At 34.7% G+C, this 16,702-nt stretch overlaps 1 protein-coding gene across 1 annotated transcript in view; it reads left to right on the top strand.

The window, feature by feature from the left end:
- The window catches only part of Dcc (DCC netrin 1 receptor), a 934,207-nt gene that overhangs the window by 766,869 nt on the left and 150,636 nt on the right, over positions 1-16,702 (top strand). The window contains exon 15 of the mRNA XM_090353075.1: positions 11,326-11,520. Coding sequence (XP_090209201.1) covers positions 11,326-11,520 — 195 coding nt within the window. The remainder of the gene's footprint in view (positions 1-11,325; positions 11,521-16,702) is intronic.

Here is a 16,702-nt window from a genome sequence, read left to right as displayed (position 1 = left end):
ATTTACAAAGCAACTTAAATTATAATAGGAAAAATTTAACATGATATATACATATCATAGAAAAAATATATAAATTTATCTTAAAATATAAAAGAACATTAGAATAAGGAAATATACTCTTTTTCCATCCCTTGGTTATCTCATATTGTTGCAATATTTCACCTTGCTATCTGATATATTTTATATGTGCTTAATTGGTTATCTGAAAATGGATAGGGAAGGGGGGAAATCAAGATGAGCAGGGGGAGGCTGGGAGGGAAATGGGGACCATGTCATGAGAAAGGGTATCCATGTCTGTGAAGTTATGCACCTTCTATCTGGTGAATATAATATAACCCTTCAATTAATCACAATATAAAAAGAATAAGGATATATATATATATATATCCTGCAGGAAATACAAACATCACATAAATTTTAATTCTTTTCAAATTAATCATTAGTTTAACACAATTTCAATTAGATTGAATTTCAGATAAAACAATAAAATGTAAAAGACTTTCAAGAAACTTTGAAAAATATGATTAATATTTGCATGATTGAAAATCAATATATTACAGCCAGTCGTAGGTATATATAACTAAATCGGAGTAACTGAAGACAGAAACATTTCTGGCTATTTTGAGGAATGACTATAAACTGAAATTGACATCTCAAGTATTCAGATTTTTGCCAGTATTTTGGCAGCTAGTTAGTTGTAGTGATTCACTGGCTGTCCATTCTGGTGACAGGATTTGAAGGCACAGCAGCCTGACCTGCTATGCCTATCTTCTTAGTTGTGATGGAATTCTTCCTCTCTGTTCATTTCCACCAACATATTGAGGCCATGATCATTTTTCACCTGCATATAGACTCATACCTGTTCTATGACACCAGTGACGGCTAGACACCAGAGTGTTACCAAAGTAATTATTCATAGTGAGATCTGACGACGTCATTACACAGGCAGAACACTTCCCCCTTCTTCCCTCTCCTCAGCCTTACCTTGGAAGTTCCATCATGTCTGCCAGGTGCATCACTTCATCTAAAGGCTGTGGCAAGCTTTTGCCAGTGTCATTCCACAAATATTTCACACATACTGGTCCTGAAGGCTCCCCAGGATGCCCTCAGTTCTCACCCCCATCTAGGTGCTTTCATTCAGATATTGTCCTCTAGACCTTCATAGTAGTTTCAGTATACTCCATCTTAGAACTGTCACAGCTGATGCCTGAGGACCTTCTTTATCTTGAACTTCTCAGTGTTTTCCACAATGCATGTTACATTGTAGATGATCAGTGAATATCGAGTGGGTAACAATATAAGCCGCCTCAGCTGGAGATTCTTCTTCACTGGTTTTGTAGATCAGTGCTGTCTAGACATACCTGTTGTTCTGGATAACCTTTTCTATTATTATAGGAATGCACCCCATCCTCTCACTTTAGAAATTAAAAACAAAGTTCTAGATTTCTCCAAAGAAATTTCTCTCAATATTTTAATTCTATGGTAGTGTTTTTGTTCATTCTGGAGCAAACCATAAGTTTATGCTTTTTGAGAGTGTAGAACTTGTAATCAAGTTCTTAGAGAAGAAGAAAGCCTGAAAGAAAATTCATTTAGTGCATGATTTTCCAAGAAGTAAGAACCCTCCCCTCACAAATTCAGAATAGGGTTTATAATTGAATTTACAAATATCTAGAGATTATTTGGATCAAAGTAGATGATCAAAGCACATTATTTCGGAAGGATACAAGTCCTACTGAGGATTTATGGTATATGAAAATGGTGTCCTTGAACCCCAAAGTGGAGGAGACTCCTAAACCGTGTGGGGGTCTATCCATAACTATTCTAGAAAGCTTTAACATAACTATTTATTCTAACCACCGTTCTTAGATTCTCTCATTATTCAGGAACTCAGAAGTTTCTCAGTATTATAAACATTTCTTGTACTTTATAAGTACAATAAGTCCATTCAACATGCCTACCTACTGCCCTAGATAGCTAGTTTTACTTCCTGGTGTTTCTTTGGGATTGGACAGATGGAGTCCATGTTTGTCCAAATGTTGGACTAAATAAGGGCTGATTTAGTCTGAAACTGGGACTTTGGAGTTTTAGTGAAGCATCTCAAAACTCCAAGAATGTTTACTTAAGTTTAAACTTGCAACATCTCATTGAAGTTTAGGGGGGAAGGAATATCTTCCTTCTCCCCTTTTCCCCCTATTAATTTACCACATGATGTGCTACATGTAATAATATTTTTAAAAATACCAAGCAAGACACATATATAATGGACATATAAATAAGTTTTGTCATTATTGCTATCATAAAAAGTCCCCAGTTGTTTTACAATTTATAATGCTGAAAATAAATATGTAAAAATGACACCAAAGACCATGTATTCACTGAGAGGAGAAATTTGAAAGTTCCCAAGTTAAAATGACTAGAGCAGGTTTGAGGAGAAGCTTTGACTCAATGGACAACCATGAAGAAAACCGGACAATGCTTGAACCATTTTGAAAGTTGACGTACATGAGACTCAATTTTATATGTTCCTCTGAACAGATTGAATGTATATCAATAAGAAAATTTTTGGTTATTGAAATTTGATAGGGAAGGGGGGAAAACCAAGACGGGGGGTGGAGGGTGGGTGGGGGAGAGGGTAATGGGTACCAAGACATATGAAAGGGTATCAATGTATGTGAATTAATGCACCTTTTATCTGGCAAATATCATGTAACCCTTTTATTAATCACAATAAAAAATATAAAAAAAATAAAAAAGAAAATTTTTGTGCTTAGGAAATGTGAAAAATAATAATACTGAGAACAACTCTAAGAATAGAATGGCTTAAAAATTGCATAGATTTCATTGGTGAGTGACAGAGGCTGCCCATTACCATTAATAAAGAAGGAATATTAAAGAGATGATAGTTTAAGGGAAACAAGACTAACCGATAGATTCAGATCCTGTCAAAACAAATAGGCACCTTGGTATTCCTCTGGCCTGCCTGGGAAGACATGGTATGAGTGTATCAGTTATTTTAGGTAATTTGCTGTAAAGAAATATGGGCTGTTAAAAACTGGAACAAAACTCTAACAAAATGCCCCATAAAATGCAGCACACTAAATGGAGAACAAATATATATTTATCAAAAGTACCTGCTTTCTGACAGCACTTGGCAATGCCATTGCAGCAGACGGGAGAGAGCAGATCGTTTTCACTAGAACAACCAACAGAAACAAATCTTGTCAGCTGCTAGGAAAGGAAAAAAGAGTTTTATGAACTATATATTCATGGCATTTCATTTCTATACTATTCTTTCCTTTCCGCCTTCAAAATTCTCATCTGCCATCTATCTGTCATCTATCAGTTCATCTGTCTGTCTATCTATCTATCATTTCATAAAAACCACAAACCCATTGTCATATATTTTAGTATTTTGTTCCAGGATACTACTCTAGATACTGCAGTAAGAGAAATTAGGACACAGGATAAAACACAGAGTCATAGAATAATCACATAAAATAGATAAGATAATAATTGGTAATGAGCCCTACAGGAAATAATTAAGACAGAATGCTAGGAGTGATGAAGAGAAAGTTACAATTTTCAATATGGTTGTAAGGGAAGGCTAAGATGAGAAACTAAGTGGAGAAAAATCTTGAAGTAGTATTCCAGGCAGCCATATCTTGGGAAGAGCTAGGCCTAACCAGAGCAGATAACAATTACTAACAATTTATTTTCCCTGAACTCCAAAATCTCTCCACTACTCATTCAGCAAGTAAAAGAGCATTTCTGTGGTCTCTTTTTCCTTCTTCATCATCCCTGTGGCCAGCAGATGACTGATATTTCTTTTTTTCTTTCATTTTTTTAATTAAAGAATTTATTGACATTGATTTTTACATCATATTTCAGATGAGGTATTTAGCAAACAAGTATTCAAGAAAGGAATCTCTATATACAATCACAGGCACTTAGATTTTAGAACATAATTAAAATTAGGCTTAGGGTTTGTATGTCATATATATATTAATCTATGTAATAAGACAATATGTCTATAGAGTCATAAATTTTATGTCTATGTAGTTGTGTTTATATTTCCAATACCATGTTCACAGCATTGGGTGCTCGCTCTTATACTGTTTGGATCTAATTGCCACATATTAAGGATACCATGCACCTTTTGTTCCTTTGGTCTTAACTTGTCTCACTCAGCATGATTCACTCTAGATTCATCCACTTCCCTGTGAATGCTATTATTTTATCTTGTCTGTTAGCTATGTAGAATTCCATTGTATATATATACCACATGTTTTGTATCCATTCATCTGCAGTAGGTCATCTGGATTGTTTCCATCGCCTGGCAATTGTGAATAGTGCATAGATGAACATAGCTGAATAGGAATAGTCCTTATCATATCCTGGGTTATGATGTTCAGAATAGTTGCCCAGGAGTGGTATGGCGGGATCGTAGGGAAGGCCAATTTTCAGTTCTTTAAGAAACCTCCACACTGCTTTCCAGAGTGGCTGAACTAGTTTACAATCCCACCAGCAGTGCAATAGGGTTCCTTTTTCTCCACAACCCCTCCAGCAACTGTCATTGTTTCAGTTCAAAATCTTGGCCATTCTTATTGGGGTAAGGAGGTATTTTAGGGTTGTTTTTATTTGCATTTCCTTTATGACCATGGATGATGAGCGTTTTTCTCATATGTTTTTTCTGCCATTTTAACCTCTTCTTTTGATAAGACTCTCTTTAGTTCTCTTTCCCATTTAGTGATTGGCTTGTTGGGTTTGGGGGGCATTATTTTCTTGAGTTCCCTGCAAATACTGGATATTAAGCATTTGTCTGATGTATTATTGGTAAATATCCTTTCCCAATTGGTTGACTGTCTCTCTACTGTAGTGGCTATGCTTTTATCTGTGCAGAAACTTTTATATTTTTAGGTAGTCCCCATTTATCGAGTCTCTCTCCAACCTATTGTGATCCTGGGATTCTGTTCAGGAAGTTTTTCCCTGTGCCTATGAGTTCCGTGTCTCTCCAACTCTATCATGCAGCAGTTTCAAGGTTTCCAGATGACATTGAGGTCTTTGATCCATTTCGAGTTAATGCTTGTGCATGGCGAAAGGCTAGGGTCAATTTTTAGTTTTCTGCATGTGGTTGCCCAGTTTTGCCAGAACCAATAATTGAAAAGACTGTGTTTGTTCCACTGTATATCTTTGGCTCCTTTGTCAAATACAAGTTGACTATAGGTTTGTGGTTCTATTTCTGGATCTTCTGTTCCTTTGATCTTCTGGTCTATTTTTGTGCCAATACCATGCTGTTTTTGTTATTATGGCTCTATAGTAGAGTTTGAAGTCTGGTATTATAATACCACCAGCATTGCTCTTTTTGCCTAGAATTGTTTTGCTATTCTAGGTCTTTTCTTGTTCCATATGAATCTTTGGATTGTATCTTCTATTTCAGTAAAGAATGTCTTTGGGATTTTGATGGGGATTGCATTAAATTTGTATATCAATTTTTGGCAGTATGGATGCCTGATATTTCTGAGGAGGAGCAAGGTATCTTGTGAAGCAGTTGGCTAAAATAAAGTGGGAATAGTTACAGGAAGCAAGATTAGAGAGGTAGAGGAGAAGAGGCCTTGATCACAATTGCCCTTTTGGACTATCTTCCACTATGGTGTACATGAGTATACCACATGTTGTGGACAAAATGAGTAGAGCATGAGCAGGACAGCAACATGTTCTCACTTGCATTATGTTTATTTATACACATACACTATACTTATTCAGTGCCATTGAGAGGGTAATGACCTCCACATAGACATCTCTAAGCATGAACTTTCTCCAAAACCACAGACTTACATATACCCAATTTCAGACACGAGACTCCTGTTGCCTTCTTAACATTAACATGACTCAAAGTAAATACAACTAGGCATCCTTTTCTCAGTGCAGCCTCTTCCAGTTGGTCCAAGCCAAAGTCTTTCAGTGATGACTAAGTCTTCTTTATTCAAACGGCTAGCAATCTATTCTCCCCAAGCTCCAAAATCTCTCCACTTTGTTTCTTCTCTAGTCACAAGTGATCAAGCATCTCTATGGTCCCTTTCTCTTTCTTCACTATCCTGAAACATGTTTTCATCTAAAACATGTTTAAAAAGATGTATTATGAGAATCACAAACTTAACAGATTAAAATGAGGTTAATTGTGTTCACATTGTTAAGAACTACTATCACTACACATTTCCAGGGTTCTTTTCGTCTTTGCAAACCTGAAAGGATATACACATTAAACAATAACTTCCCATTTCTTTCTTCTATATGTTGTCCCTTAAAATTCTGCTTAGAGTTTACCTGTACTTGGTATTTCATATAAGTGTAATCATAGTCATACAGTATGGGGATGTTTGTTACTTATGTATTTAACTTGATATCTACAAGGCTTAACCTTACTATACATGTATCAGATCTTCCTTCCCTTTAAAGTATAATGTATTACTTCATTGCATGAATATCCCATATTTTGTATATTCAATCATTTGTTGATAGATACCTGAGATTTTTTTTCTCAAGATTAGTTAATACTTCTGTGAATATGGATATACAAACAACTGCCTGATTTCATGCTATCAGGCATGAATCACAGGATCATATGGTAGTTTTTAATTTTTGAGAGGACTATACTATTTTCTATAGCAACTGTACCATTTTATATTCCCACAGACTCTTTTTAATTTTTTAACTCCCTTTGGTTTCTTCAAATACCAAATTCTCTCTAGCAGTAGATCTACCCCTTCGCTTCAAATCTTCCCACCCTGACATGTATAAAGTTGGTTTTTTATGATCTAACATAGGAGGTTTACTACATTAGTCATTTGTCAAGTTCTTATATGATCTCCTTTTATTTCTTCTCCTCCTCCCCACAGAAAAGTACCAAGAAACCTTGACTGGCTTGTAAGAGATTCGCAGAGATCAGTGAAAGATCATAAGGATTCATTTATTAAATTGTCTAGGATATTACAGATGAACATTAATCCTTAGTGGAAAACCTAATCATAAGTCAAATGATAGCATACATTCTTTACAGTCAAATTAAACTTTAAAATATCCATAAATCCATAGCCTTGTCACGCATGAGAGTTGAGGGTAGGGAGGGAAGAATGCAATGGAAGAGCATTGTATGAGCATTTGTCAAGGTCCTAATAGGCCACACTTTATAAAATCATGAGAAAGATAAAAAGAGGGTATGGAGGACGAAGAAGAAAGTAATAAGATTTTGGTTAATCTCATATTGTTACAGTATCTAACTTGGTTATCTGGCATATTGTATACATGTTTATTTGTTTATTTGAAATAGGAAAGGGAAGGGGGAAAACAAGATTATTGGGTGGGGGTGGGAGGAGGGAAATGGAGGCAAAAACATGAGAAGGGGCATCCAAAAAAGAAAGTAATAAGACAGTGAATATGACCAAATATTGTACATAATATTGTGTGTACTTCTTATGTATTATATATAGCATAGGTATGTCACAATGAGCTATCTTACATTTTATAATATATCCCTGCTAATAAAATTGTGAAAAAAGAGAAATGGCACTTGACCTAGAAATTTTCAATCATTTAAATGCCATTGGACGTTTAGGCATGATTAAGTTGGGTATTTCAGGCCAAATGTAATCGCTTTGATTTTAAATTTCCTGGATAATTCCATGGCATTCCTCTATGCATTAAATGCACACAATCCTTATTTCAGATACTTATAAAAACTTTCAGGTATTTCTGAGCAGCAGTTTTCAGTTCAGACCCAAAATAGTGTACTCATGTCACATGCTTTTCACAGAAAAATTACTAAATTGATATTTTATGACTCATTTTAGTAATAACCATTTTCATAACCCATAAGGTCAACTGTATTAGTGAAACACAGGTAGAATAAATGGAAAATTGTGCTTTCTATCTCTGTATTAAAAAGTGCCCATGTTGATCATTTTGAATGACTGTCAATGTCCTGGCCTATGGACCGTTATGATGAGGCCATATATTTTGAATAACTTAATTCTAATGTTGCCTTGATTGGTGCTGTCTTTTGGGGCCTTGAACTTATTGGAGTATCAAAAGCCTTTTGAATATGTAAATGGAGAAGCAGCATATATTCTCATACATTAATACTCTTAGTTTTTATGTTAAAAATGTATTGAGGTAAGCATCTAGGATCAAAGCTACTTTTTTTTAAGATTATCAATTACAGTGAAGATTGACTTTTTTTGTTTTTGCCAGGTCTGGGACTTAGACTCAGGGCTGAGTGCTGTCCTTGGGCTTTGCACAAGGCTAGCATTCTAAAATGAAGAATATGAGCCGGTTGCTGTACCATTACCAGACATGCTTATACTCTAATGGCTAAACTGCTGTTTGTACTTACATAACCAACTTCCAAGAGAATTAACCTTTTGTTCTCAGAAAAATGTGGGAAATATTACTGTGCTGATAATGTGTTAATAGTGTTTTCCCTTGTTCTATTGAATGTTCAATAGTCATTCAGACAGGTATGCTTTCATCTTACTTTTAAAGTCAGTGTTGAAAATCTGAAGATCACTTGGTTAGCTTCCTTAATATAAAAATTGTGTCTCTTTCTTGTTATTCTGATATTTATTGCAAAATTTCAAGTATGTTAAACTGAATTGATTGGAGAGCCTACTATATTTCAGGGATACCAGCAGACTGTAGCAATAGGTTAGAAAAATAACAATCCATCCTCTTCATCTCTTTTATGACTTACTTAGGGCTTATAGGGGAAAATACTTCACAAATATCATGTTTCTGCTATAAAGTTTTATATCCACATTTTTTTTTTGCCAGTCCTGGGCTTGAGCTCAGGGCCTGAGCACTGTCCTTGGACTTTCTCAAGGCTAGAGCTCTACCACTTGAGCCTCAGCACCACTTCAGGCTTTTTTCTATGTATGTGGTACTGAGGAATCGAATCCGGGTCTTCATGCATGCTAGGCAAGCACTATAACCACTAGGCCAAACTCCCGGCCCTATATCCACATTTTGACAGGTACTTTTTTGTAATCCCTTTGCATATTATAGCACACACTTCTTAAAGGATCAACAATAGTATCCTTCCTGACTTACTGACATCGTTATGACCAAAGTAATTTTAGAAAGTTCAGGAGATGTAATATTGTTAGAGTGTTTTGATAGCTGTGGTATGGAGTATCAAATTTAATAATTTTGATAAAAGGCATACTTCTTTCTACCATATAGAAATTTACATGTTGCATATGGATAAAGTCAGTAGAGAAAACTATCAACTTTTTCTACTAAATCACAGAGGAAACGGTATCATAATACTTTATTTTGGGCCATTCCATTCCTATTTGAAGCATGTTATGTTCACACAGTTTGAATATCATTTAAATAATGGCATTTAAAAATTTTAGTTGTTAAGAACTGTGTTTAGTACTAAATAATATACTAAATTTAGAATGACCATTGTCTTTTTTATCTTATCTTTCACAAGACCTGATTTTTGAAGAGTAAGCTGCAAATTTCTGACATTAGTACTTTAATATGTCATATTTTGTTGTAACTATATTTCACCTCTTTGTGTGTGCATGCATATGTATGCCAGTCTTGGGACTTGGACTCAGGCCTGAGTACTTTTCCTGACCTTTATTTTGCTCAAGGCTGTTACTCTGCCACTTGAGCCACAGCCCTAATATTAGATTGTCAGTGGTTAATTGGAGATAATAATTTCATGGACTTTTCTGCCCTGGGTGGCTTCAAAAGAATCCTAGCTAACCCAGGCCAGTTTGTAATCATATTTTCATTTGTCCACTTTTTCCTTTAGACTATAAACTACAAGCTGCCATATTTATTCTCCTCTATGTCCTTAGACATCATAATCACTTAGTCCTGTAGTCCTGTATCTAAACAATAAATATGTGCTGTATAAATATTTCTTAATGAAGCATGATCAATGTCTAGAAAAATGACTATTCTTTTAGTGGTGAATGAAACTGTTGATTTGATATTAAAATTAATCATTGTTATTAATTAATTTACTACAAACACTGTGAAGAAAAATGGTTATTAGGATAATCACTATGGTGATTTGACAATTTATGTGTTATGATTGAGTATTTTATGTATTATCTCATTAAATCTCAAGTTTGTATGAAATTATTACCTCCTTTTTCATTCTTTAATTGAAGGAATCAATGCTTAGAGAAGAAAATAAGGTCTTATGGTCTCAGCTAGTGAGTACCTAGAACAGATGTTTAACTTTGCTCTTGCTTAATTCTAATGATCAAGCTGTGAATCAGTCAGTTCTTGGCATATGAACTTAAAAAGAAGTGAAAATCAGAGAAAGGAAACCATTTTGTGAGGACAAACAGCTAGTAAATGATAACACAAAAGGTTATACCACATAAAGGTATTTCTAAAGACAGTCTCCTGGCCTCTTGATATATTTTTTACAAATGCATAGTGAACAGGCCCCCTTCCTGCTCACCTTGATAACTTCTTAAGAAAGAACTGGTAGGCTTATTTTGAGTTTTAGCTAAATCATAATAAATAATTGTTGGGCAAGACAGTGGAACATCTTATTTCCCTTTTGGTTAACCTAAATTTCACCCTAATTACTGATAACTCAGAGGAAATACATGAAAACAAGGAAAGCTCTATTGAGATAAAAATATAGGATGTCACAGTGCCTTGGGACTTGAATGGAGTACATTTTTATACATAAGAACAAATGTAGACACTATATTTTTTTTTTGCCAGTCCTGGGCTTGAGCTCAGGGCCTGAGCACTGTCCTTGGACTTTCTCAAGGCCAGAGCTCTACCACTTGAACCTCAGCACCACTTCTGGCTTTTTCCTATGTATGTGGTACCGAGGAATCGAACCCGGGTCTTCATGCATGCTAGGCAAGCACTTTAACCACTAGGCCAAACTCCCGGCCATGTAGACACTATATTGAAAAGGAATTCTACAACTTGCTGGGGGCAGCAGGGCCTGGAAGGAAAAACTAGGAAAAGATGAGAGAAGAGGTGACACTGCTGAAAAAGAAATATACTCAGTTCCTGATATATGCCACTGTAACCCTCTTCTGTACATCACCTTTACAATAACAATAAAAATAGATTTAAAAAAACAAGAAATTCGGTCACAAATTCAACACAGAAAATGCAGTAGATGCGGAATAAAGGATTTTTTCGGGTGCAGGTGGGTGGGCCATCCATGAAGCCTTGTTAGAACCTCTATGGAATCTGATGTCTTGTTGAGAGGCACTGTTTCTTCTTGCTGTGTAGACTTAATGAGACACGCTGATGATGGCTCTTTTTGAATCTTAGAATCCCAGGTCCCTGACCAGCCAAGCTCTCTTCATGTGAGACCCCAGACGAACTGCATCATCATGAGCTGGACTCCTCCCTTGAACCCCAATATTGTGGTGCGAGGGTACATTATTGGCTACGGCGTTGGCAGTCCTTACGCAGAGACAGTGCGAGTGGACAGTAAGCAGCGGTATTACTCCATCGAGAGGTTAGGTGAGTGGTCAGAGCTTTATGATTCTCAAAGAAACGGAGATTTACTTTAAACTATGTCAGTTTTTGGAAAAAAAATAGTTTGGGAGTTATGATTGTAACTTATAATGTGAATTAATTCTTAAAAATAACTACACAACACACACACACACACACACACACACACACACACTCCCCCTGCAGTTTGAACTTTGGGGGGAATTGATCTACAAGTGAAATCACTAATGGTAAGTTCCCAGATGTGTGTTCCTGCCCATAGAGCCTAGATAGAGTGCATCTAATCATTTGTCTTTTTCCTATAGTTGTTGCAAACTTCTAATCTGATGTTTATGAAAAGAATGTCAATATGTTTTTCTCTTAATTGTTCTCACAAGGAAGATTTCTGTCCATTTTTCTTTAACTATACGTTAATCATACTTCCCCCCTCCCCTTTTTTTCCTCATGGAATTCATGGATTCCCTGTGGCTATGTCATTATTACTTTAAAACAAGATAAAAAAGAGTTGACAATCACAGTAATACATTCTGGATTATTAAATCCCTCCTAGTTCTATGTTTGTTCCCTCCCAAATCTGATATCTCTTCTTGCAGCCAACTTGCTTCTTGTTTTGTTGTACAAATGCAATAATTTAATTGTGATATTTCTGAATTCACTGAAAATTTGTTCATTCTTAGAATTCTACCATGCTTATAAATCTTAAACTCAGTTTATATCTGATTTTATATAGTGCTATAAAAGATTATAACATTAGCAAAGGAAAATAAAATATATATACTTAATATATTGGGATGCCAATAAACCTCACATTTCTCACCAAGTAGAAGACGAGTTCACTCTACCATATTTATTTCATATCATATTGTTGGCAATAAGGTACAATGATACCATTGGAAATGCAACCCAATTAGAAATGGGAGGGGGATGCAACTTCTGTGTAGTGTCTCTTACAAATATAACATTTGTGTGAAAAGCCTGATCTAAATTAGAATAGCTATACTGCAGCAGCAAGGAAAGATTTTTCTCAGTGAAGGTGGGAAATGGCATGACCTGTCTCTCCCTGTAATTGCTCTAATCACTAAGAAGAGAAGCAACTACTGAAACACTCCTCTATTTCAGTGAGCGTGACATTCTGAAATAATATCCCCTCAGTTAGTCCCTGTGTTTGAATATGAGGGCAATCACAAAGCTCATATTTTTTGGCCGTCAAACCTATGTTGGGGGATTCTCATTGATCTATTATTCAGATGACAGTGTCATCTCTGACTGTTCGTCCTGATGCCACTCAGCAGAGAAGGGAGGAGGTTACCAGGGAAGTACAGAGCCTCCTGGCAATAAAAAGGAACATGGCCCAGATTCTGAAGGTAGCTGTGAAGGAAAAATGAATTATTTCAACACCATGTCCTCTAGATAATGATGGTTTTCATTATGAAGAATCCAGACTTGGACTCTCTCCATTTAAAAGTTCATCCAATTAAAATTATTAAAAAAAATCCCTAAGTGCTTAATAAGAGAAAAAGGAAAAGCTCTTTGTAAGGAATAATATAGAAAGCAAAGAGTCTAAGGGGAAAAAAAAATAAAGCAAACTGGACTACAGCGTATCTCAAAAATAGTAAGCTGGCTCTGTAAGACGCTAGAGAGAATGATTATATGCACAAATTTAAATACTACAAGTCGGTATGCTTTTAACCTAACAAAATCCCATGTACCTAAAACATGACATAAAATGTTCATGTTGTTGTTTGTTAGCTATTTTTATGTTTGCTTTCCCCCACTCTATTTGGCTTAAGTATTGCTGACACATATTATAAGCTTTAATTTTCAGAAAGATGATTCATGCAATTCCACATTCCAACTTGGCAATGAAATGACTGTTTTTTACTCTCAAAGATTAACATAGAGGTGAGGCATTTTCCCCTCATGTTCACTACAAAATAACTGAGGAAAAGAAACTTAGTGGAGGATAGGTTTGTTTTGGCTTCAGGTGTTGGAGGTTTAGGATTTGTTCCATTTGGGAGAGTATGCCAGAAAAGACAAGCAGCTTCCATCGTGAAAGCCAGGAAGCAAAGGGCCAAGCAGTACTCCCAGCTTTCTCCTTCCCCACTTTTTTTCCATGCTGGGTCTCAGCCTGTGGTGTCATACTGCCCACATTCAAGACGGGTGAGCTGCCTTCTTATAATTTTATCTAGAGATATATTCAACCTACCATATCGATGTACACTAAACTGATTTTATAAGCACTTTTCAATCCAATCAATCAACATTAATCATCATCCTGAGAAAATTAGCGTGTATGACATCCTTTTGAAAAGAAATGCATCTTAAGGTGAATATTTTATAAGCTCTGTAAGTACAGTAAACAAAAGGAAATTCATTGTTGTGATTTGTTTGTTGGGTTGCTCCTTTGAAAATAAGAGTGCTGTGGACATGCCTGCCAGAGCTGGCTTTGTCAAGCCACAATCCTCAGAGCTTCCTGAGTGGCTAGGATTTCAGGTGTGATCCATGAGCACCTGGCAAAGGAGACTTCCTTCTAAGAACTACAGGGTATTTATACAACTAAATATAGTTAAAGGTATAATCCATTTGAGAAGATTGTCTCTGTCTTTAAGTATTATGGTTATAGTTTATGATACACAAGAGGCATTTGTTATCTAACTGATGATCCAGGCTCCTTTTGGAGGAGAAACAAGGAATTATAGGCAACATTTTTATCAAGACTAAATTAATTTTTTATACACCATACATTTTGATCTGGTCCAGGACTGGAAAAGCATGATCATTATGAACAGTATCTAAGATTCCTTGCTTTAAAATACAAAAACTATTTGTATAGTATAGGTTCATAGATCCTTAAACGCACTTGGTACTGTTAAATATTTTTAATTAATATACAGATATCTTACTCCTATTATTTGAAAGTCTCTAGTGGCATGCATTCTTGTATATGAAGCATATAATTTGAATTTTTAAATTACATTTGATCTATTGATCTATTTTATAGATAATTATTTATGTACATTATATTTAATATTCATAGTTTTTCATTTCTAAAAGTGCTTACTTGATATATACTTGATATGTAATACAGTATGTTTAAAATTTTTCTTTAATTTTTCTCAGCAATATTTCATAGATTACAACATAAAGTGCTTTGATGCTTTAATTAGATTTAGTCCTTTGAAATGTTTCTTGGGATGATTTTAAGGGAAATTATTTTCTCATTTATTTTTCAGTTGTTTAATTTAGAAACATTCAACAGTTCTTTAAATAATATCCCTATATCCTAACACCTGTTAAATTCATATGTTCTGTTAATTTTATACATGTCATGTAGTTTCCTGTTTGAATAAGCCAATAAATACATCTAAGATCAGTTTTCCACTTAATTTCTGAGCTGTATGAAATGCATTTCTTTTTCTTGACCTAATGAAGTGGTCACAAAATGGTGAACAAACCACTGTAAGCAGTTTTGCTTTGTTTCTGATCTCAAGGAGGGAGTTCCAGACTTTACTGTGAGTCAGTTGCAAGATACAGGTTTTCTTCCATGTTCTTTATCAACTTGAGGCAATACACTCTTTCTAGCTTTACTAGAATCATGAGCACACTGTGTAGATATTTTGTGAAATCATTTTATATTTCTCGACATGACTCAATGCAAGTGACTTTTTTTCTTCAAAGATGGAGAAAAGGGAAGGTTTTGTGAAAAGAAACGAGGCTCAAATTTCTCATGGCAAAATTTGGAAATCCTACATTGACATTGTGCATTAAGCTTTTCTTATATAATTGGACTGATCTAATGATAGTTATTAAAGCCCTATGTACTCATGTTCCTATGGTTATATTTGTGTATTTAGTTTTCTGGTGTCTATATTCAGTTTTCCTTTCTCTACTTTTTTTTTAACGTTCTAATATTTGGAGTCAGCCCAAAGACTTTATGCATGATAAGTATATATAACTGTTTATGTGTATATATAAATGTATATACATACATATACATATAGAGAGAAAATACTACATATAAAATGCTATATGTAATTATATATATGTAAAACTATATTGTTTTTTCAACTTGAGAAAAACTCTGTTTTAATTTTATTGTCAGGGTGATATACAGAGGAGTTAGTTATATTCATAAGGTAATGAGTACCTTACTTCTTGAACCCTTTCCCATGTTTTTCTTCAATTTCCCTTCCCCCTCCCCTTCCGAGTTGTAGAATTCATTTCTAATGTATTGTCTTATTACTGTAATATTGGTTTGCTCTTCGTCCTTTGTCTCCAGCTTTTTAAATTTGCCCACACGCTGACCTCAGGAGCACTCCAAGTCAGATCATTAGTAGCTTTGTTTGCAATTTCATGCCTCCTCCTCTTTCATCGACTTTCATGTTTTATTAACATTATAATATTATAAAATTAGCCAGTGTTTCTTCCTTTTCTGTTATGAAAATATTTGTTGAGAATTAGCATTATTTATATCTTAAATATTTCACAAAATTTACTGGTGAAATCAGTTGTCTATGAAGTTTTCCTTATAAAAATCTTAATGACAATAGATTAAATATCTTGAACAGATATATATCTTCTCTACTTTTGTGCAAACTCTTGCATTAACTTTGAAAATATTTAATGAATGTATTCCACTCTTTTTTACATTTGATTTATATGAATTATTATCTGTCATATTATCTGTGTCTTATTCTCATATCTATGTCATATTATCTGTATCTAATTACTTGTGTCTTATTATTAATAAGATGACATTACCTGTGGTGAAGCCACATATTATAATTTTTGGAATTGATCATTTGTATTCCTTTTTTGGTGATATGTTGGTAGAGGGTTATCAATTTTATAAATCTTCTCAACAAAATTTTTTATCTTATCAGCTACCAACAAAATTAATCTTGATCTTTTAAGAAATAAGAATATTAAATTTTATATTGTGATCAATGCAATACATGGAGGACTTTTCTAAATAATAATACTCAGGCATGTCTGGGTAAATCTGTTACCTTTTTAAAGGCATTTCTGTTGATGCTAGGGTTTAAACTCAAAGCCTCATAGTTGCCCCGCATTTGCCTGCATTTGAACCAGACCTTTAGTTCGGAATATATTATGTTTCCAAATACTACCAAAACATTTTTATTTTCTGATTAGAGATATTTTGCTTTGAAGAGTTTAGTGAAAGAAA

The sequence above is a fragment of the Megascapheus bottae genome, chromosome 19, assembly GCF_031878675.1.
Source record: "Megascapheus bottae isolate mThoBot1 chromosome 19, mThoBot2.hap1, whole genome shotgun sequence".
Classification (NCBI taxonomy): Eukaryota; Metazoa; Chordata; class Mammalia; order Rodentia; family Geomyidae; genus Megascapheus; species Megascapheus bottae.
The sequence above is the reverse complement of the archived record's forward strand: the minus strand, read 5'-3'. Positions and strand labels throughout refer to the sequence as shown.